The following is a 23,323-nucleotide window of genomic DNA, read 5'->3' as shown; positions in this document are numbered from 1 at the left end:
TTGGGGGCTGGTGTAGGTTTTACTACATAGCCAGGCTGGCTTCAAAACTTTTGACAATCCTCCTGCCTCAGCCTCTCAAGTGGAATAGAGGCTTGAGCCACCATACTGGGACATACTGCTTTTCTTTCTGACAGTCTTCCCAGTTTGAGAAGCACTGGTCACAGACTCTCCCTTTACCAAGATATGCAATATGCCAGATTTTTTCTCATGAAACTGGAATGTGAGATGTTGCAGTCAGGTTCACATTGCTGGTAGAAATCATTCAACCAAGAGCAGCTTGTGGGAAAACAGAGGTTTATTTTGGCTTACATGCTCGAGGGGGAATCTCCATGATGGCAGGTAAAATGATGGCATGAGCAGAGGGTGGACATCATCCCCTGGCCAGCATCAGGTGGACCATAACAACAGGAGAGTGTGCCAAACACTGGCAAGGGGAAACTGGCTATAACACCCATAAGCCCACCCCCAACAATACACTGCCTCCAGCAGGTGTTAATTCCCAAATCTCCATCAGCTGGGAACCTAGCATTCAGAACACCTAAGTTTATGGGGGACACCTGAATCAAACCACTACATGGGGCTTGAGAGAAGAAAGTTCACAGAGGTAATGTGATCTTCTAACCATGTCACCTCAAAGGGTCCTTGTTGTTACCATATCATTCCATGGGTGCCCTTGACCATTTGGTGGAGGTGGCCATTGCCAGGTCTGTCCAGTAAAGTTATCTTTTTCCCTCTCTCTCGACACTGTTCCCTCTGTGGAAGGAGGTCGTTGCGGTCAGGTATGGGGACTTAGGTTCCTTCCCCATGGGCAGAGTAGCTACATAAATTATGTGCAATCTTTTGCTTGGGTTATTCATGTCTTGTCCTCATTATGTATTCAGTCATTTATTTTTGTCAGTGTGGATTCATGCAGGCTTGTTTATACTGTGGGTTATGACGACTTTTATTCAGATCCGTCCAGTTTTAGCCATTAGGAGCGCCTGCTACTTTTGTCCTCGGCCTAATCCCATCACTGTGGGTTGGTTGTTTTCTTTCTGTTCTCTTCTTTCTCTCTGTGTCTGTCTCTCTCAAATAAATAAAAAATTAAAAAAAAAACCAAATGCTCATGGATACACATATAACACATGTACACAGGGATAGCATGCTGACAAGGTTGTTTGTAAACCCTTCTTTCTCTCATCTGGAGCTGGACATCCACCGTCAGGATGCCGGCAGGGCTGGTTTCTCTGAAAGTCTCTCCTCAGCTTCACATGGTTCCTTCTCTCTGTTTCCTTACCTGCTGGTTCCATGTGTTCTCCTATTGCCCGATCCTCTTATAAGGGAACTACAGAACCCATGCCCAACTCTGATGACTTCATTTAACTGTAATTACCTCCTTAAAGGTTTTGTCTCCAAATATATCACACTGGGGCTTCGGTATATGATTCAAGGAAAACACATTGTGGTCCACACAGCAGGACTAGAAAGACTCTGAGCCATGTTATATACTTGCTGTGCTAGTCCAGTATCCACCATCTCTCCAAGCAGCTATGGCTCCTTTACTGAAGAATGGTGTTAGAAGGTATGATCTAAGGCTGGCAATGTGGCTCAGGTCCTAGAGTATTTACAGGAGGATCAGAAATTCAGTCATCCTCAGCTACACACACACGTATATATACATACATACGTTTGTTTGTTTTTTTCGAGGTAGGGTCTCACTCTAGCCCAGGCAGACCTGGAATTCACTAATGAAGTCTCAGGGTGGCCTTGAACCTCCTACTTCTGCCTCCCGAGTGCTGGGATTAAAGTAGGCCACCATGTCTGGCCTTCTAATAGTTTGAAGTCAGCCTGGGCTATGATATGAGACCCTGACCTTGTCTTCTTATTTATTTATTTTTCATCTCATTTCATTTATTTGATATATATATAGAGAGAGAGATAATCAGCGTGCCAGGGCCTCCAGCCACTGCAAACGAGCTCCAGACACAAGCACCACCTTGTGCATTTGGCTTACATGGGTCCTGGCAATCAAACCTGGGTGTTTTGGCTTTGCAGACAAGTGCCTTAACTGCTAAGCCACATCTCTCCAGCCCCCCGACTTATAATTATTAGATAGATGATAGGTACACACACACAGACACATCATGATCTGAGTGCTAAGTGTGCTCATCGCCACTGGCATGCCATTGTTTCTCAGCTGACCAAACAGAAGCTGTATGTGTATGTTAACCCTGTTTTCATGTCATGCTATCCCTGTGTACATGTGTTATATGTGTATCCATGAACATTTTTTTTAAATTTTTTATTTATTTGAGAGAGACAGACACAGAGAGAAAGACAGATAGAGGGAGAGAGAGAGAATGGGCGCGCCAGGGCTTCCAGCATCTGCAAACAAACTCCAGACGCGTGCGCCCCCTTGTGCATCTGGCTAACGTGGGACCTGGGGAAGCGAGCCTTGAACCTGGATTCTTAGGCTTCACAGGCAAGCGCTTAACCGCTAAGCCATCTCTCCAGCCCTCCATGAGCATTTGTATTCGCCATAAATTCAACCAGTATCTCCAATCCTAATACACTACCACCTGGATCAATCAAGCCATGTCGCTGTGAGAGGGAGTCAGGTAGTTTTGTTAGGCAGTTAGGGTGACTGGGCCCCTGAAAGTAAGAAGCAGGAATGTCTTTGGGCCTATCATTGCAGGCTCCACTTTGCTAGAGTTCAAAGGATGGTCTGACTTCTTATCTCTTCCCTAAATTTGTTTTACTACAAACAACCTGGGCTCCTCCTGGGTGGGAAGTCTTTCCTAGGACTTAAATCCAATCCTGCTCTGGAGATTGTTTAGTGGTTAAGGTGCTTACCTGCAAAGCCAAAGGACCCAGGTTTGATTCCCCAGGACCCACATAAACCAGGTGCACAAAGTGACACATGTGTCTGGAGTTCATTTGCAGCAGCTGGAGGCCCTGGCGAGCCCATATTCTCTCTCCCTCTTTCTCTCTAGTAAATAAATAAAAATAAATATATAGGCCAGAAATGACTTTAATCCCAACACTCAGGAGGCAGAGGTAGGTAGGAGGATCACTGAGAGTTCGAGGACACCTTGAGACCTCAAAGTCGACAATCTTCCTACCTCTGCCTCCTGAGTGCTGGGATTAATTGCATGCGCCACTACGCCTGGCGGTTCTGTATTTTTAACTATGGTGAAGATGAGCCTACAGAAGTACCCTGTTGGGAAGCTGTCCCTCTTATTTCTGGTGTACCTTCTGTGTACCTCCTATGGTGACAAGGGACAGTCAGGTCTTTAAACTTTAGCATCCTTGTTTGCTTTTGCCAGGGGAAAACAGAGCAATACAGACCAGATACAAATGTTGGTTCAGCGGGCATGGTGGTGCATACCTTTAATCCCAGCACTGGGGAGGCAGAAGTAGGAGGATCAGCACTACACCTCAATAAAAAAAAAAAAAAGGCTGGTTCAGTCTCCAGGCAGATGACAATGAAGAGGCAGGTGTGTAGGCCACACCCTCTGTACCTTTGGTGGCTTCAACACCTACCTTCCTGTCCACCTCAGATGTTACCACCCTCAATAGGTGAGAGATGGCAGGCAGCAGCTGGCTGCAGGTATAGATGTCCTGCAGCATCCAAAGTCCCAGACTGACAGATTGACAGTTCTTGCAAGACAACATGTTCACCTGTGACACTGAGAGCAGCCTGGAGCCCCTGTTCCTCCTGCAAAGGGAACCATCCCAAAGTCTTTCCTCATGGGGCCTGGCGGGACAGGTACTGCTGCTGTTTGGCTTCTGTAAGGGATTTTTTTCTTTCTTTTTCTTTTCTTCTTTCCGAAGTAGGGTCTCGCTGTAGCCCAGGCTGACCTGGAATTCACTATGTAGTCTCAGGGTGGCCTCGAACTCACGGTGATCCTCCTACCTCTGCCGTCAAGAGTGCTGGGATCAAAGGTGTGCGCCACCGCGCCCGGCTTGGTTACGTGTTTGTGTGTATGTGTGTGTGTGTGTGTGTGTGTGTGTGTGTGTGTGTGTGTGTATGCGTGTGTATGTGTGCGCGCGCGCGAGAGAGAGAGAATGATTCACCTTGTAGCCCAGCCTGGTTTCCAATTTATGATTCTCCTGCCTCAGCCTCTAAATGCTGGGATTACCTGCATTCGCCTTATCGTTGAGGGCAAATGAAAACCCCAGAGCTACTACTAGCAGTCGGAAGGACAGAGGAGGACTGGGAGTCGGGAGGTCTCGGGGCAGAGAGGACTAAGCAGCAGCCAGGCCCCACCCCCAGGCGCCGCGGCCCCGCCCCCGAACTCCGCAGCCGTGGCCCCACCTCTCTGAGGTTGCTAGGGGAAGTGACGTCACAGCGCGATGGCGGCCGCTCCTTTAGGCAGCAGAAGGGGAATTTAGGCCCGGAAGATCCGAGTCCATCCGCGGCGGGGAGAGGGCGAGCGGGGCCGGCAAGGGCCGGAGCAGCAGCAGCGGCGTTCGGACTGTCCCATCCGCCCCGTATTGAGGCGCTGGGAGCGACGGGGCGACCGGAAAACGATGGTGAAAGCGGGGCCGTGAGGGGGGCGGAGCCGGACCGGACCCGCAGTAGCGGCAGTAGCGGCGCCGCCTCCCGGAGCACAGACCCAGGAAGCGGCCGGGTGGGCAGGAGTGAGCCGCACAGCCGCCATGGAGCTCAGGGTTGGGAACAGGTACCGGCTGGGCCGCAAGATCGGCAGCGGCTCCTTCGGAGACATCTATCTTGGTGAGGCCCGGCGCCATCTGTGCCGAGCGGGAGTGGTGAGGGCAGTCGGGCGGCGTCGCCGCCTGGAGGCCCGTGCTCTGCGCGGGGGTCGCCCTCTGGGACGCTCCAGGTGCCTTCGTCGTCCTCCGGGCCCAGGCTGCGGGCCGCGGCCGGAGACCAACGGCCACTGGGCCCCTGCCTCCGAGGGTGCTGGGAGATGGGCAGCAGGGCCTGGGGACAGCGTGGCTGGCGGCGGGTGTCTCGAGCTGAGCTTGTGGGGGTCAGAGGGCCAGTGGACCTGAGTGGGGACCGGAGGGACCTGGGGCAGCTGGGCTCGGGGAAGGGATGGGTGGGGGTAGGGCCCGAAGGGGCAGGGCCTGGGCCGCGGGGCCTGGCGTCTACTTCCTCCCCCATCTAAGGTCATGGCAGTAAACAAAGGCCACCCTCTTAACTCCATTGAGGGTCTGGTGCTGTCCCCACCCCCACTCCTGCAGGCCGGTCTTGGGGAATATTTAGACGGGGTGAGCTGGGGAATGTAAAAATTTGAATGCAGAATGGAGGTGAGGAGTGTCCCAGCCAGAAATAGGGCTTAGTAGTTCTGGAGTTCCAGAGGATGTCTGCCCCTACCCTTTCCACAATGGCAGCTGTAGTTAACTGACCCATTGGAGGCACCATCGGTGTCCTACTGGCTGGTGCCTTAGTCTAGATCAGAAAGACTGAAAACGTTCCCTTTGAACTAGAGAGGTGCTTAGCTGTTTGGCCTTGGGGTGGTTCTTGAGTACCATGTAGCATCCAAGTTGAGTATTTGGCACCTGATAATAAACAGGGGTGGATTTAGGTGTATGCAGACAAACTCTTGACAGTGTTAAGATGTTAGATGGAAGTGGTGAGAAAGTTCTCATGACTTGGCTGTCAGAACTCTCATGGTAGGGGCTGGAGAAATGGTTTAGTGATTAAGGCGCTTGCCTGCAGAGCCAAAGGCCCTCGGTTCGATTCCCGGTACCCACGTAAGCCAGATGTGCAAAATGACACATGTGTCTGGAGTTTGTTTGCAGTGGCTGGAAGCCCTGGTGCACCTATTCTCTCTCTCTCTCCCCTGCCCTCTTTCCTGTCCTCAAATAAATAAAAATAAAATATTTTTAAAAATTCAGTAGACTTGAAAAAAATACTTAGGATTTCAATGCCCTGCATTAGGTCAGATGAACAGTAAAAAGATTTCATATATATACACACGTGATAAAAGGTTGGCTTAAATCTTCTATCTGATGATTTAAAAAATATATTTTTAATGTATGTTTATTTGAGAGAGAGAAAGAGGCAGAGGAAGAGAGAATGGGTGTGCCAAGACCTCTAGCCACTTCAAACGAACTCCAGACGCATGTGCCCCCTTGTGCATCTGGCTTACATGGGTTCTTGGAAGATCGAACCAGGGTCCTTTGGTTTTTGCAGGCAAATACCATTTTATCCAGGTGTGGTGGTACACGTCTTTAATCCCAGCATTTAGGAGGCAGAGGTAGGAAGATCTCCATGAGTTCAAGGCCACCCTGAGACTACATAATGGGTTCCAGGTCAGCCTAGGCTAGGGTGAAACCCTACCTCAGTAAACAACAACAAAGTGTGTGTGTGTGTGTATTTTTATTTTACTTATTTTAATCTGAGATGAGAATAAGAGAGAAAGAGGTAGGTAGATAGAATGGATACGCCAGGGCCTCTCTCCACTGCAAATGAGCTCCAGAAGCATGTGCCATCTTTTGCATCTCTGGCTTTACCTGGACACTGGGGAATTGAATGTGAGCTGTCATGCTTTGCAAGCCTTAACTGCTGAGCCATCTTTCCAGCCCATGACTGGGGATTTTTTAAATTAAACTTAATTTTTCTGCATTTCTTAGTGGACTTCTGAGTAAATTATTCCAAAGCCCCTGAACTTGAGAGTAGTGGTGAGTGTGCAGAGGGTTTGTTGCCCAGGTTTATGGTAAACATGCTGAGCAGCAACCTGCTTTCACCCTCCTTTAGGGGAGGGTGGGGAGTCAGCAATGCCTCTGGCCTTGCCTTTCAGGTAGTCCCAAGTTTGAGAGCTCCATACTCCCACCCTTCCCAGGTTGCTGGTACTGTGGGATGATGAAATGGCCCATTTGGGTGGCTCCTAATTACTAAATGTCCCTGCTTAACATACAAGTTAGCCCTGGCATGTGGCACATTGACACCTTTGACTATGCTTTCTGCTATAGTCGTCATCTGAGTAACAAATGCATTTAGGCTTTTCTATTTAAACATTTATAACAAATAGCCTGATGCCTTCTTGGTAGTGTTTGGGAGTCAAAGTACTGGGCAAATGGAAGCAGTTTTGGCTTATTTATAGAACAATAGATTTTGGCAGAAGTTTAACCTCAGGATGTAGGAGCCATACTGAAAAGGCAGTCCATTAGCCACCCTTTCACAGGCATCAGAAAGTAGGTATTTTGAAACTTTCTGTTCTGAGACCTTGCTAGACAGTTTCTGTGCTTTCTGAAAATTGATTCCAGTAGACATTGCGGTATTGCTGTCACATCATTCAGAGCTGTAAACTTCTCAGGGATAGTGCAGGCTTTGTTGTGGATACTACCTAGTCTCCACAAACTTTGAGCCCCACCTGCTTTCCACTGCCTCAGAAAACATCACTTCCAAGAGCCAGTGGGCTATTGCTGGGGAAGGACACATCTAAGAGGCTACCCTAAACCAGTACATGCAATGTCCTGACGAGGGGTCCGCTACTGGTATGTTGGCAGTGACGTCTAATACATCAAGCTGGCTGAGCTGAGAACACAGTGGATGTTTGATTAGTTGGGCTTATCTCTTCCAGGAAGGCTTTTTAATATTTTTGGAGACAGGGTCTCAGTCTAGCCCAGGCTGACCTCAAACTCCCATTGATCCTCCTACCATGCCCAGCAAGGGTTTTTTTTTAACATCTTCAAACTTTTTTTTTTTTTTTTTTTTTGGTTTTTCAAGGTAGGGTCTCACTCTAGGCCAGGCTGACCTGGAATTCACTCTGTATTCTCAGGGTGGCTTCGAACTCACAGCCATTCTCCTACCTCTGCCTCCCGAGTGCTGGGATTAAAGGCATGCACCACCACGCCGGGCCTTTTTTTTTTTTTTTTTAAAGGTAGTGTCTCACTCTGGCACAGGTTGACCTGGAATTAGCTGTGTACTCTCAGGGCAGCCTTGAACTTATGGACTTATGGTGATCTTCCTACCTCTGCCTCCTACCATGTCCAGCTAAGCATTTTTTATTTGTGTGTGCATGTGTGTATGGGTCCACCAGTATGTTGATGCAAACAGCTGCCAGATGCTTGTGCCATTTTTGTGTGTCTAGCATTACATTTGTGGCTGGTGAATTGAACTGGGGCTGGCAGACTTTGCAAGCAATCATCTTTAACCACTGGGCCATCTCTTTTGCCTCTGCCCCTCCCCTTTTTTGAAGTAGCAGCATGTCATTTTACCCCAGGCTGACCTGGAACTCCCTGTGATCCTCCTAGATTCTCCAATCTACCTCAGCTTTGCCAGTGCTGGGATTCAAGGCATGTGAGCTGCCATGCCTGGGCCTCTTCCAGAGAGAGTTACTCTGATTCCTCTTTGTGTATTCTGAGATAGGTTGCCAGGGCTCTGGGTAACTAGGGTTGGTGGACTTAGATGGCTTGTCCATTGCAGTGTGCTTAAGTCTTTTCCTGTCAGCATTGGCCCACATTGCTGTTCTTTCATGCTCCCCTCTGAGGAACTGAAACATGAAATGAGTATTAGTATGAGTCAGACATGCTAGAAAGGACACAGTCTATACTCAGCTGATTAAAAGACCTTGGCATTATGGACTCATCTACACTGTTGGTTTCTGCCATTTGTTTGGGCAGCCATTTGGGTGTAAGTTGAGTCGGGTCCTCATCTCAGTCTGTGTGACATGCATTCTAGGTGAGTGTTACTGAAATGTGCTGCTATCACTTTGGTATTCCTTATAGAATATACTTAATTGCTGTAGTAGGGCTCTCCCAATTACAAGCCTAGCTCTAAGGGGAAGTTGGAGGGAGGTTGTCCTGTTCATGGTGCATCAGAAGTCTGTGTGTCCCTGGTGGTCTGCTCTTCCCACAGGCAGGAAGGTCCGAAACTGGTATTCCTTTCCAAAATGGCCCCTTCAGAGGGCTGTGCATCATGGTACTGGTCCTTGAATGCACAACTTTTAGACCAGTTTCAGTCCTCAGGCTACACCAGCCAGGTGTGAAAGGCACCACTGTGAACATACCTGTGGGACCCTTGGCAGGGTATTGTACATACTGGTGTGGAGCAGTAGAAACCAAAAGTTCATTTCACTTTTGCTGGCAGTGTGCCAGTTATAAACTTTGTAACATTGGAAAACAGAGCCCATACCTTTGTCAACCCTATGTTCCCAGCCCAGTGGGAACCAGGATATCTGAGCTGAAAAGGATGGGAAGGCTGGAGTTCAGGTTGTCTGGTAGTGTAGTAAGCAGAATATTGTTCTGTTTGGTATTGTGGCCTCTGTCCTTTCAAGGTGCCTGATGCAGGAGAGGCTGATCAAATAGTGCTAGTGTGGCATCTGCTTTCATCCTTATTTCCCTTCGGGAAGCAAGTGGTTGGTAAGGTCTGAGAACACGATTCGTAGAATGTAGGGTTTTTGGTAACTGTTAGCATTTGTCCTTCACTATCTGATTTCTCACTGTCTTACTTGCTTATTATTAATGATTACCTGGATGGAGAGTGTGATGTAACTTCATGATGTACCTAAGCTTTCTTTCTGAGCTTAATCTAAGTAACTTCGTCATTGAGTTTCACTTCCTGTCACAACTTTTTTTTCTTTTTCACTTTTTGTTTTTTTGAGGTAGGGTCTTGCCCTAGCTGGAATTCACTATGTAGTTTCCAGGTGGTCTCAAACTCATGGCAATCCTCATGCCTCTGCCTCACTAGTGCTGTGATTAAAGGCTTGTGCCATCATGCCCGACTGATGAATGTTTTTTGAGCCAGATCTCTCAGGGTGTCTGGTACACTGGCAGTCCATGAGAGCTGCTTCCTCTCACTGTGACTGCCCTGGCTAGAAAGATATTCTGCAATATTTTGACCATTGAAACAAATGGACCCTAAAGAGTTAAGTTTTCCCAGGAATCCCATATCCAGGGAAGGGAAAGACTGAAAGAACCTGGCTACCTTGGCAGGACTGACCTGAGCTAAGATGAGGACTCAGTGATGGACAGGACTGTACCTTGTACCTTGACCTGTACTACTTAGTTACGCATACCTCTTGCTTATTTTTTCTTGTTTTGTTTTTTTGAGGTAGGGTCTCCCTGTAGTTCAGGCTGACCTGGAATACACTATTTAGTCTCAGGCTAGCCTCAAATTTACAGTGATCCTCCTACCTGTGCTTCCCTGGAGCTGGGCTTAAATGTACGCCTGGTGGTAAGCCTTTTTTTTTTTTTTTTTCCTGGTTTGTTTGTTTTTTGAGGTAGGGTTTCACTCTAGCCCAGCCTGTCCTGGAATTCACTATGTAGTCTCAGGGTGGCCTCGAACTCATGGTGATCCTCCTACCTCTGCCTCCTGAGTGCTGGGATTAAAGACGTGTGCCACTATGCCCAGCTTGGTAAGCCTTTTTGTTTGTTCCTTTTCTTGGTGTGATCACATTGAGTAAGTCTTCTTTCTCTGCTTTTTATGATTACTGGTGTCTCTAATTGGAATTGGCATGTTGAGTCTAGCTTGTTGGCTGCCAGGACACCCAGCCTTAAACTCCAATAACATCACTGAAGTTTCCAGAGCCCCATCCTGCAGTGTGTAGGACGGTGCCATTTTCTGCCTTGGTATTGTGCTGTTCAGGGGTGTTTCTTGTGAGAAGTATGGACTGTTCCATGCTCCTTCTCATCCATTGCCCTGGGAGGTGACTTTTCCCTGCTGTTCCAAGGAGGTTCCCTATTTTCTTGTTGACAAGATCGTTCTTGCTGGGTGTGGTGGCACATGCTTTTAATCCCAGCACTTGGGAGGCAGTGGTAGGAGGATCAGTGTAAGTTGGAGGCCAACCTGAGACTATGTAGTAACTTCCAGGTCAGCCTGGACTACAGTGAGACACTACCTTTAAAAGCAAAAAAATAAAAAATCTTAATGGGAATCACTAGCTTCTAGGCTGGTCACTTGGCATTTCTTTCCTATCCCAAGATGAGGTCATGCTCTGGGTTAGGTTCATGTAATTCACCAACTGCTTTGGTCTGCTCAGTTTCTGGAACATAATTTTGTTCTTTTGAACTAACATTACAGTCCACCCTGTGTGCCTAGCTAGGGAGCCATAGCTTCCGCAGATGAGGTTTGCTGAATGGACTAAAAACCTGAGAAAATGTTTTGACTTGTTTGAATCTGGACTCTTCACTATAGTAGTATCTAAATATTGGTGTCCCTTTTAGTAGCACCTCTCAGACTTAACTATGCCTGAGGACTGGGTTTTATGGATTCCATTCATTTTTTCTGAGATAGTGTCTCTCTAGTCCAGGCTGACCTGGAATTCACTATGTAGTCTCAGGGTGGCCTTGAATTCACAGCAGTATTCCTACCTCTATTTCACCAATGCTAGGATTAAAGGCAAATCCCATTCTGTTGCAGGCCACAGCTTCCTTTTTATTTATTTGATTTTTTTCAAGGTAGGCTCTAATCCAGGCTGACCTGGAATTCACTGTGTGGTCTCAGGCTGGCCTCAAACTCTTCAGTGATCCTCCTACCTCCCCTTCTCTGAGTGCTAGGATTAAAGGCGTGCACCACCACACCTGGACACAGCTTTTATAAAGTAAAATAAAAGTGTTATATACATGCTAACTTGCTGTCAGAGGTCCTAGGTATTTGTCTTCTGGTAGGAGGGTAGCAGCATGAGGCCTACACTGGACTAATACTGCTCAAGAGATGCCTCCAACTGAGGAGGTAGGACTGGTCTGTAAGACTTAGAACTTGAGCTTCCTCTTGTTTTCTTTTTTTTTTTTTTCCTTCGGGGCAGAGGAGTCTCACTGAAGTTCAGGCTGACCTGAATTTCACTATGTATTCTCAGGGTGGCCTCGAACTCACAGCCATCCTCCTACACCTGCTTCCCCAGTGCTGGGATTAAAGGTGTGCACCACCAAACCTGGCTTCCTCTTGGTCTTTAAAAAAAAGCACCATTTATTTTCAAGTGGGGTACATGAGAATATGGGCACACCAGGGCCTCTTCAGTACTGCATATGAATTCTAGGTGCATGTGCTTCTTTGTGCATCTGGCTTTACATGGGTACTGGGGAATTGAACCTGGGCCTGCAGGTTTTTCATGTTTTGTTTTTGTTCTTTTGTATTTGTATATTCAAGGTAGGGTGCTCCCTCCCCCCCCCCCTCTCTCTCTCTCGCCCAGGCTGACCTGGAATTTACTATGTAGTCTCAGGCTGGCCTTGGATTCACAGTGATGCTCCTACTTCTGCCTCCCAAGTGCTGAGATTAAAGGAGTGTGTCACTACACCCAGCTTCTGCAGTCTTTTCAAACAAGCCCCTTTAACCACTGAGCCAGCTCCCCAGTCCACCTTAGTCTTTATAGCCAGTAAGTGAGGAAGTCCCTGGAGGAGTTTCTGTGCTGCTGCTAATGTTTGCAGGGCATGTATCCAGTTGCCCCCTCTCTAGCTGGTCATAAGAGTCTTGACAACCTTCTTGTCAGGTCCAGATAACTCTTCTTGCACAGCATATGGCCTTAGTTCTGTGAAAAGGTGTGATTCATATTGTGTTCCAGATTTGCCTGTGTATTTCAGGGGTGGCTGTCAGGCATGAGCTTTACTAGTCACAGAAGAGTAGAGCCAGATAGAGGAGTCCACCTTCCTGAAGATCCTGGACCAGTAGACTGGTTGGCCCCAGGCTGTCCTTTGACTGTGGACCTGCCAGCTGGCAAGGATGATAGTGTTATCCCCAGAGGCTATGTGCTTTGAGGTGCAGGGAGTCACTGACATAACTAGTAAGATGAGTCACAGTCCCTCCTGGCTGGTTAGTCCTTAAAAGAACTCAGAGGTCATTTTTCATCTGCAAGTACATTCTAGATGAAGTCACTTCTCTCATAATTGGATAGATTGTTCTGACTGTAGGTAAGAAGAATAAGATGTATTACCTGTCTTATCAGTGCCTCAAAGAGTTTTGTTGAATAGTAAGTTCAGTTTTTTAAATCAGATGCAGTTATTCTTGGATTTGCAGCATTGGCATTGGGTTTTGGGCTGAGGCATGCTGGGGGCAGCCATTGATAGATTTAAAATGATGGTCTAGGGCTGGACTGATGGCTCAGTGGTTAAGACACTTGCCTACAAATCCTAAGGACCTGAATTCATTTGTCCAGTACCCATGTAAAGCCAGATACACAAGGAGGCACATGTGTCTAGAGTTTGTTTGCAGTGGCTAGAGGCCCTGGCATACCATTTGTCTGTCTCTGACATTTTCTCACTTTAAAATAAATAAATAAAATGTTTCAAAACTTCACTCGTATAAAATTCTTTCATTAACTTTTTTTTTTTCTTTTTGTTTGGTTTTTCAAGGTAGTCTCATTCTAGCTCAGGCTGACATGGAATTCACTATGTAGTCTCAGGGTAGCTGCAGACTCACAGCGATCCTCCTACCTCTGCCTCTGAAGTGCTGGGAGTAAAGGCGTGTTTCACTACGCCTGGCTTATTAACTTTTTAAAAAATATATTTTATTTATTTATTTGAGTGAGAGAAAAAGAGATAGAGAGAGAGAATGGGTATGCCAGGGCCTCTAACTACTGCAAATGGAACTCCACACACATGGGACCCTTTGTGCATCTGGCTTACATGGGTCCTGGAGAATCGAACTGAGGTCCTTTGGCTTTGCAGGCAAATGCCTTAGCTGCTAAGCCATCTCTCCAGCCCTTAAAAATGTTTTTAAATATTTATTTATTTATTTATTTGAGAGGGAGAAAAGTAGAGAGAGCATGCCAGGGCCTTTAGCCACTGCAAACGAACTCCAGATGCATGCACCCCCTTGTGCATCTGGCTTCCATTGGTCGTGGAGTCCAACTGGGATCCTCTGGCTTTGCAGGCAAGCACCTTAACTGCTAAGCAAGCCATCTCTCCAGCCCAACTTTTTTTTTTTTAAATGGTGATCTGTGTGGTTCTTGGGTGTCCACCAGACATCTGAGTTGTCCTTAGGCCTATGGCCTTAGTTTCACATTTCCCCTGGGACTCAAGTGCTGTGTGACTATCATTTAACTCATTTGTTTGTTCAGTTCCCTGTGAAACACGACAGACCCTTTCATTTCAATTGGCAAGAGAAACTGAGTTTGCCCTGTTGTATGTAGCTTTGTCAGCCTGTGGGTAGCTCATGTCAATTTTTTTCAAATAACCACACTCCTGGAAAGGATCGAAGTGTTTTCTATTTAAAAGAAGCCTGTAGAGGGGAAAGTCCAGATGTGCGGTGAGAAAACACTTTGTTCTCAGCCAGAGCTCTTGCATGCATCATGTGGTAGGCAAGGGGAGGCCCCAGGCAGCTTGGACCAGTCTAACTCAGGAGCACTTGCTGTGGGAGCCTGGAGAAAAGAATTTGGAGCAAAGCACAGAGGGACATCTCAGCATGAAACTTTGTTTCCAAACTCATATGCTGGTTGATGTTCATCACATATTAACAAGTGGTGTGCCCTGTAGGCTTCATAGACTGTACTGGCTGAATCTTGGGGAAAATATGCATTCTTCTCCCTAGGGAGAAAAGGTATCCCTTGGTCTGGATGAGGGTCTGTGATAGTATAATTGAAGATTATTCCTGTGGCGGTGTGTGTGATAGCTGAGTCCACTTTAGAACAACATGTTGCTAATTGTTGAGAGCTGATGTGGGTGAATGCTGAACCTGGCTGTCCTAGGGCTGGGGGAGGAGTTAAAACCCAGTCCTGTGAGGAGTGCAGGCTCAAGCATACTCCAAATGGGCTGTCAGTGCAGCACAGAGAAATACCCTGGTAGTCTGTCCTGGTGTGCCCTGGGTTGGTGAAGGCAGTGGCCAACTGACAAGGCTGAAGGGAAGGTTCCAACCTTAGAGAATAGGACCTGTGGCTCTAGTGAGTGATTGGTTAGTGGAAGCAGATGGAAGTGGGTATTAGAATACCAAGTAGGTTTTCCTATACATTTTGAATTGGGATAGCTAGCCATATTTGTCTACTAGTGACACCATCTCATCATAGGCAGTGAAGACCATCCATCTTGTGTCACCTTAAGAAATTCAGTGCTGTGAGGGTTGGGGCTGTGGTCCAGTGGCAAAGTGTTGGCCTAGCATGTGCAAAGCCTTGGGTACCATCCCCAATTTCCCTTGCCTCTCCCCTGCGCGCCTGCCACACACACACCACAAAAGATATCAAATAGTGCTTGTCCTTTCTGTAGCAAGCAATAGGCACCAGATAATGTGTGTGGGTTTCTTTCTTTGCAAGGTACGGACATTGCTGCAGGAGAAGAAGTTGCCATCAAACTTGAATGTGTCAAAACCAAACATCCTCAGCTCCACATTGAGAGCAAGATCTACAAAATGATGCAAGGAGGAGGTATGTTCCTTACCTGTTAAAGCAAGGGAGCAGGTATGGTGGCACATGCCTTTAATCCCAGTACTTGGGAGGCAGAGGTGGGAGGACTGCTGTGAGTTTAAGGCCACCCTGAGGTTACATAGTGTATTCCAGGTCAGCTTGGACTAGTGTGAAACTCTACCTTGGGGTGGGGGGGTGTCGCGAAGCAGGCAAGGGGGCTGGAGGGAGATGGCTCAGAGGTTAAAAGTACTTGCTTGCAAAGCCTATCGGCCTGATTTCTGATCCCCAGCATCCACATAGAACAAGATGCTAAAAGTAGCACAAGCATCTGGTGTTCATTTGCAGTAGCAGTGGACTTTTGTGTCCTCATGTGAGCAAATATATGTAAAAATATAAAAAGCCAGAGTTTTGTGTGATAAAGGAGAATATGTTAAGAGTCTGTGGGTCATTTAGGGAAAGATGTCTGCTCACATCCTTGTCCAGGTCATTGTAGATTCATTCAGAAACCACCTTAGATACAGAAGTTCTCAATAAAAAAAAAAACAAAAACAAAAACAAAAAACAGGGGCTAGAGAGATGGCTTGGCACTTGCCTGTAAAGCCAAAGGATCCAGGTTCAGTTCCCAAGATCCAACTAAGCCAGATACACAAGGTGGTACATTATGTCTGGAGTTCATATGTGCAGCAGCTGAAGGCTCTGGCTTGCCCATTTTTGCTTGCTTTCGCTCATAAATTAAAAAAAGGCAGTCTTTTGGAGAGGGGAGGGTATTCTACTTTCCATAGCTTTTTATTAGGTAATATTGCCTTTGAAATCCAGGGTTCATGCAAATGTCAAAATAAGTTCGTTCTTTAAAAAAAGGTTTAGGGCTGGAGAGATGGCCTATTGGTTAAGGTGCCTGCAAAGCCAAAGTACCCAGGTTCAATTCCCCAGGACCCACATAAGCCAGATGCACCAGGTGGTGCATGTGTCTGGAGTTTGTGTGCAGCAGCTGGAGCACCCATTCTCCTCTCTATTGGTTCTTTCTCTTTCAAGCAAATAAATAAAAATGTTTCAGAAAAATATTTCTTCTCAAGGAGAGAGAGAATGATGTGCCAGAGCCTTTTTAGCTGCTGCAAACGAACTTCAGATGTATGTACCACTTTGCACCTGGCTTTACATAGGTACTAGGGAATCAAATTTGGTCGTTAGGCTTGTCAGACAAATACTTTAACCACTGAGCCATCTCTCCAGCCCTAATTTATTTGCAAGCAGAGAGAGAAGGTGGGTGGACAGGGCCTTCACCTGCTGCAAACAAACTCTGGAAGGTTGCACCACTTTGTGCATCTGGTTTTAACTGGGTATTGGGGAATCGAACATGCGTTCTTTGGCTTTGAAGGCAAATGTCTTAACTGCTAAGCCGTCTCTCCAACCCCATTTGTTTATTTATCTTTATCAGAGAGAGCCAGAGAACTGGTGTGCCAGGGCCCCTAGCCACTGTAGTCGAACTTCAGATGTGTTTGTCACCTTGTGCACATGTGTCATCTTTTTCATCTGGCTTGCATGGGATTTGGGGAGTTGAACCTGGGTCCTTAGGCTTCACAGGCAAGTGTCTTAACTGCTAAGCCATCTCTCATCCTAGCCCTGCCCTTTTTTTGTTTTTTGTTTTTGTTTTTGGTGTTGGTTTTTCAATCAAGGATTTTGCTCTAGCCCAGGCTGACCTGGAATTCACTGTATAGTCTCAGAGTGGTCTTGAACTCAAGGCAGTCCTATTTCTGCCTCCCAAGTGCTGGGATTAAAGGCATGCGCCACCACGCCCGGCTTATTTTGTTACAACAGATGATTTATTAAAGTGAGCTTTAGCTAGGCATGGAGGCACACGCCTTTAATTGAGAAGCCAAGTTAGAGGATCCTTTTGAGTTCGAGACCAGCCTAAGACTACATAGTGAATTCCAGGTACAGAACTTTGCAAGGATGGTGTTTGATGTTAGTTATGGTACTTGCTTGCAAAGCTGGCTCAGGTTGGATTCCCCAGGGCCCATGTAAAGTTAGATACAAAAAGTCACTAGAAGCCAAGCGTAGTGGCTCACTCCTTTAATCCCAGCATTTGGGAGGCAGAGATGGGAGGATCACCATGAGTTCAAGGTCACCCTGAGACTATATAGTGAATTCCAGGTCAGCCTGGTCTAAAGTGAAACTCTACCTCAAAAAAAAAAAAAAAAAAAGAGAGAGAGAGAGAGAAAGAACGAACGAAATGTCATTAGGGCTGGAGAGATGTAGTGGTTAAGGCTTCTGTCTTCAAAGCCTAATGACCCAAGGCTCTTGCCTGCAAAGCCTAATGATCCAGTTTTGACTTTCCAGAACCCATGCCAGATGTACAAGATGATGCATGCACATAAGGTACATGTCTGGAGTTCAGGTGCGGTGGCTAGAGGCGCCCTGTTGCACCAGTTCTCTTTCTCATTAAAAAAAAAAAAATTAGGCATTGCAGGCAAGCACCTTAAGTGCTGAGCCATCGCCCCAGCCCTTAGTCTTTTGGTAATTCAAGGTAGGTAGGGTCTTACTCTAGCCCAGGCTGACCTGGAATTCACTGTGTAGTCTCAACTCACAGTGATCCTCCTACTTTGCCTCCTCCCAAGTGCTGGGATAAAAGGTGTGTACCACCACACACCCAGCTCTCTTGTGTGCGCGCTCTCTCTCTCTCTCTCTCTCTCTCTCTCTCTCTCTCTTTTCTTTTTTCTTCTGAGGTAGGGTTTCTCTCCAGCCCAGGCTTACCTGGAATTCACTATGTAGTCTTCAGGGTGTCCTTGAATTCATGGCAATCCTCCCACCTCTGCCTCCCAAATGCTGGGATTAAAAGGCATGCACCACCATACCTGACTTCTAATGACTTTTTTTTTTTTAATTTTTTATTAACATTTTCCATGATTATAAAAAAATATCCCATGGTAATTCCCTCCCCCCCCCGACACTTTCCCCTTTGAGATTCCATTCTCCATCATATTACCTTCCCCATCTCAATCATTGTCTAATGACTTTTTAAAATAAACTTTACATGGGTCCTGGGGAATCCAACCTGAGCCAGTTACCAAGTATGAATTTCTGTTAGGGTTTGTTGACTGTATCTGAGACCAAACTGGGGAGCCAGCAAGTAAAGGATAGAAGGGTCTATTTTGCCCCAAAACAACCAGGTTTTGCTACTTCTCTGACCTTTTGTCATGTTCTTTCTGTAGATAGGTAGATGTGGATTTGTCTTGCTTTTTAGAAGACAGTATGTACCTCTGTGGCTATCCTACTCTCACTTACATTGGCTCAGGTTGGGCAGGAGACAGGATAGAGTTTACTGTAGCACAGGGTTTATTCAGGAAATTTGAACACACCCTTTGATAGCTCAACTAGTAGAGTGAAAGACTAGGCTGAACAGAAAACTTGTAACTGCTGATGGTGTCACATTGCATGGCTGAGAGCTGCCATGCTGGGATAGGAACCAGCCTTAAGGTTCCAGTGCATTTCCTGTGCAGAGGGTGCTGACATTTTTAACTTTGCACTGTGAGAAGTAGGCACAGAAGGCTCCATAACTTTGTAGAAGACACTAACACCTGAGCACTCAGCCTCAGAATGTGCCTGGACAGTTTCCCATTCCAAAATCAGGTAAGGACAAATAGCAGAAATAACGAGAAGTCAGTTGAAAGACATGAGTAGTCTGCAAGTTTTATCAGTGCCTGGTGTTGTCAGATAATACTTAGAGACTTGTAACTGCTTGTTTTTTTCCTAGTGTACCTGAGTACCTATAGATTACTTCTTCCTCAGTAGCCCTCAGCAGAAAACCTGTTGTTCCCTGGGCTTGAAGGTTCATGTGCCAGTGGTTTGTGGGAGGGGAAAGTGGACATTTGGTACCGAATTCAGGTGGGGAATGTTATACACTATTATTTATTTATTTACTTAATTTTGCCAGCAGAGAATGAGAATGGGTGTGCCAGGGCCTGTAGCCACTGCAAATAAATTCCAGATGCATGTGCCATGTTGTGTATCTGGCGCATTTATTTATTTATTTTTTTATTTTTTTATTTATTTTTTTTTTTTGGTAAGGTAGGGTCTTACTCTACCCCAAGCTGACCTGGAACTCACTCTGTAACCCCTAGCTGGTCTCTGACTCAACAAACTTACTTCAGCCTTAGTGCTTGAATTAAAGGTGTGCACCTCCATGCCTGACCTCTTTTTTTTTTTTTTAATTTTTATTAACATTTTCCATGATTATAAAATCTCTGTTTTTTTTTTTTTGAGGTAGGGTCTCACTCTAGCTCAGGCTGACCTGAAAGTCACTATGGAGTCTGGGGGTGGCCTTGAACTCATGGCGATCCTCCTCCCTCTGCCTCTGCTGGGATTAAAGGTGTGTGCCACCACACCCAGCTGGCATACCCAGCTTTTCTTGGTTCTTTTTTATGGGATTTTATTTTTGTTTTGTTTTTCTAGGTAGGGCCTTGCTTTCTAGCCCAGGCCGACCTGGAAATCACTATGTGGTCTCAGGCTGGCCTCAAAGTCAGAGCCATCTACCTACCTCTCCCTCCTGTGTGCTAGAATTAAAGGCATGTGCCACCATGCCCAGCTCTTTTTTTCTTTAATTTTTATTTATTTATTTGCATGCAGAGAGAGAGGAGAGAGACCGAGTATGGGCACACCAGGCCCTCCAGGTGCATGTGTCACTTTGTGCATTTGGCTTTACGTGGGTACTGGGGAATTTGGGACCTAAGTCATTAGGCTTTGCAGGGAAGCACCTTAACCACTGAGTTATGTCTTCAGCCCTTTCTCAGCCTCTCAAGTGTCAGGATTATTAGATCACCATGCCTGATTCCAGGTGGGGTCTCACTCTGATCTGGAACTGTAGCTTCAGGCTGGCCCTGAACTCTCAGCAGTCTTCCTACCTCAGGCTCCTGAGTGCTGGGATTAAAACCATATGGCACCATGTCCCACTTCTGATACATAATTTTTCTATCTTGATACTGGACACCATCAGACAACATGTTGCACATTGGGTATCGACCATTTGTCCTCTGGAGAAAGTCTCCAGATCTTCTAATGGAGTTTGTGTGTCCTGCACTGATCCTTGCTCCTCACACATTTCTGTTTTATGGAGGATGTTTTTGTTTTGCAGTGCTAGGAATAAAATTTAGGCCCTTGCCCATGTTAGATAAGCGCTCTACCAATTGAGTTATAACCCCAGCTCTGGTGCTTTTCTTGCAGGACATCTTTTCGGAATCTTAATAACAACATTGCTTAAAAAACATTTGAGGCTGGGCATGGTGGCTCATGCCTTTAATCCCAGCACTCTGGGAGACAGAGGTAGGATGAGGGTCACAGTGAGGCCAGCCTGAGACTACATAGTGAATTCCAGGTCAACTTGGGCTATAGCAAGACCAACCCCACCTCAGAAAAACAAACAAATAAATAAAATAAAAAATGCAAGTTTAATAATTTTTCTCTCAAATATTTTCTTTCTCTTTTTTGAGCTTTATTTTTATTTGACAGAAAGAGGCTGGGGGTGGGGATTGGAGAAAATGGGCATGCCAGGGCCTCCAGCCACTGCAAATGCACTCCAGATGCGTGGACCCCCTTATGCATCTGGCTGACAATGGGTTCTGGCAAATCAAACCTAAGTCCTTTGGCTTTGCAGGCAAATGCCTTAACTGCTAAGCCATCCCTCCAGCCCTTTCTTTCTTTAAGAAAAAATAAAAAGGGCTGGAGAGGAGCTGGATGTGGTGGCATATGCCTTTAATCCCAGCACTTTGGAGGTAGAGGTAGGAGGATTGCTGTGAGTTTGAGGCCACCCTGAGACTACATAGTGAATTCCAGGTCAGCCTGAGCTAGAGTGAGACTCTACCTGGAAAAATCAAAAAAAGAAAAACAACAAAAAGGCTGGAGATCTGGGCGTGATGGCTCATGCCTTTAATCTCAGCACTCGAGAAGCCGAGGTAGGAGGATCACTGAGTTCAAGACCACCCTGAGACTACATAGTAAATTCCAGATGAGCCTGGGCTAGAGTAAGACCCTACCTTGAGAAGCCAAAAAAAAAAAAAAAAAGACTGAAGGGCGGAAGCAATGACTTTGTAGTTAAGGTGCTTGCCTGTGAAACCTAAGGACCCAGGTTCAATTCTCCACTGACAATGTAAGCCAGATGCATAAGGTGACATGTACGTTTGGGCTTCATTTGCAGTGGCTGCAGGCCCTGGTACACCCATTCTCTCTCTCTCTCTCTCCCTCTCTCTCTCTCTCTCTCTCTCTCTCTCCCCCCCCACTTTCAAATAAATAAAATTTTTTAAAAAACTGAATTGCTAAGCTGTGGAGGTAGCCTAGTTGGAAAAGGGCCTATTGCACAGGTATTGAGGATCTGTGTTTGGATTCCAGCACTCATGTAAAAATCAAGTGTGGAGGCATGTACCTGTAATGGAGGGGGATGAAGGAAGTAGAGCGGAGAATCCCTGGGATTCACTGACTAGGTAGTCTAGCCAAGTTGGTGCACCAAATTAAGGATGAGAAACACCAACTTTGACCTTTGGCCTTCATATGCACATACTGTATGCAAAAAAAAAAAAAAGTTGCTTAAAACAATACCCCATGGTAATTCCTTCCCTCCCCTCACTTTCCCCTTTGAAACTTCACTCTCCGTCATAACCTCTCCCCCTCTTTAATCTCTTTTACTTTGATGTCATCATCTTTTCCTCCTATTATGATGGCCTTGTGTAGGTAGTGTCAGGGACTGTGAGGTCATGGATATCCAGGCCATTTTGTGTCTGGAGGAACACATTGTAAGGAGTCCTACCTTTGTGTGTGTGTGGGTGTGTGGGTGGGTGGGTGCACGTGCGTTGCATAGTTTCATTTTATTTAAGAAAGAGAGTGGGCATACATACATTTATGAATGACAGAGAAAACAGGCATGCCAGGGCCTCCAGCCACTAAATGAACTCCAGACACATGCGCCACCTTGTACATCTGTGTGGCACCTGGGGAATCGAACCTGGGTCCTTTGGTTTTGCAGGGAAGTCTTTTTTTTTCTCAATTAAAAATTTTTTGTTGTTGTTGTTTATTTTTATTTATTTATTTGAGAGTGACAGGCAGAGAGAGAAAGAGGCAGAGAGAGAAAGAGGCAGAGAGAGAGAGAGAGAATGGGCGCATCAGGGCCTCCAGCCACTGCAAATGAACTCCAGACGCGTGTGCCCCCTTGTGCATCTGGCTAACATGGGTACTGGGGAAACGAGCCTAGAACTGGGGTCCTTAGGCTTCACAGGCAAGTACTTAGCCACTATGCAACCTCTCCAGCCCTTTTCTCAATTTTTATTAACATTTTCCATGATTATAAAACCCTCCTTCCCCCCACTTTCCCCTTTGAAATTCCATTCTCCATCATATCCCCTCCCCATCTCAATCAGTCTCTCTTTTATCTTGATGTCATTGTCTTTTCCTCTTCTTTTGATGGTCTTGAGTAGGTAGTGTCAGGCACTATGAGGTCATGGATATCCAGGCCATTTTATGTCTGGAGGGAGCACATTGTAAGGAGTCCTACCCTTCCTTTGGCTCTTACATTCTTTCTGCCACCTCTTCTGCATTAGAACCTGAGCGTTGGAAGGTGTGATCGAAATGTTACTCGGTACTCTAGTCACGTCTTTCCAGCACCATGATACTTTCTGAGTTTTCCCAAAGTCACTGCTACCTGAAAAGAGAAGATTTTCTATCCAAAGTGAGAGTAGCATTAATATAAGGGTATAAATATTAAGAGAAGTGCTTACTGGGCAGTTTGATAAGTATAGTATATACATTTTTCCAGAAATAGCAGATGTTACACCCCTAGGGCTCATGACTACCCCTGTTTAGTTTTAAGTATCAGGGATGTGTTTCCCCCCATGGAGCGGGCTTGCAGGCAAGTCTTAATCACTAAGTCATTTCTCTAGCCCTAAATAAATGATTTTTTTGGGGGGGGCGGGTTTCGAGGTAGGGTCTCACTCTAGTCCAGGCTGACCTGGAATTAACTCTGTAGTCTCAGGGTGGCCTTGAGCTCACGGCAATCCTCCTACCTCTGCCTCCCGAGTGCTGGGATTAAAGGTGTGTGCCACCATGCCCGGCCAAATGAATAT

The 23,323-nt window shown here is 46.3% G+C and overlaps 1 protein-coding gene across 2 annotated transcripts in view; it reads left to right on the top strand.

Annotated features, from left to right (window-relative positions):
- Positions 1-4,339: 4,339 nt before the first annotated feature.
- Positions 4,340-23,323, top strand: part of Csnk1d (casein kinase 1 delta) — a 34,041-nt gene continuing 15,057 nt past the window's right edge. For both annotated transcript variants that reach the window (XM_004655039.3, XM_004655040.3), the window contains exons 1-2: positions 4,340-4,717; positions 15,132-15,242. In XM_004655039.3, coding sequence (XP_004655096.1) covers positions 4,642-4,717; positions 15,132-15,242 — 187 coding nt within the window. In that variant the 5' untranslated portion in view covers positions 4,340-4,641. The remainder of the gene's footprint in view (positions 4,718-15,131; positions 15,243-23,323) is intronic.

The sequence above is a fragment of the Jaculus jaculus genome, chromosome 9, assembly GCF_020740685.1.
Source record: "Jaculus jaculus isolate mJacJac1 chromosome 9, mJacJac1.mat.Y.cur, whole genome shotgun sequence".
Taxonomy (NCBI): Eukaryota; Metazoa; Chordata; class Mammalia; order Rodentia; family Dipodidae; genus Jaculus; species Jaculus jaculus.
Note: the sequence above shows the minus strand (reverse complement) of the source record. Positions and strands in the feature narration are given on the sequence as shown.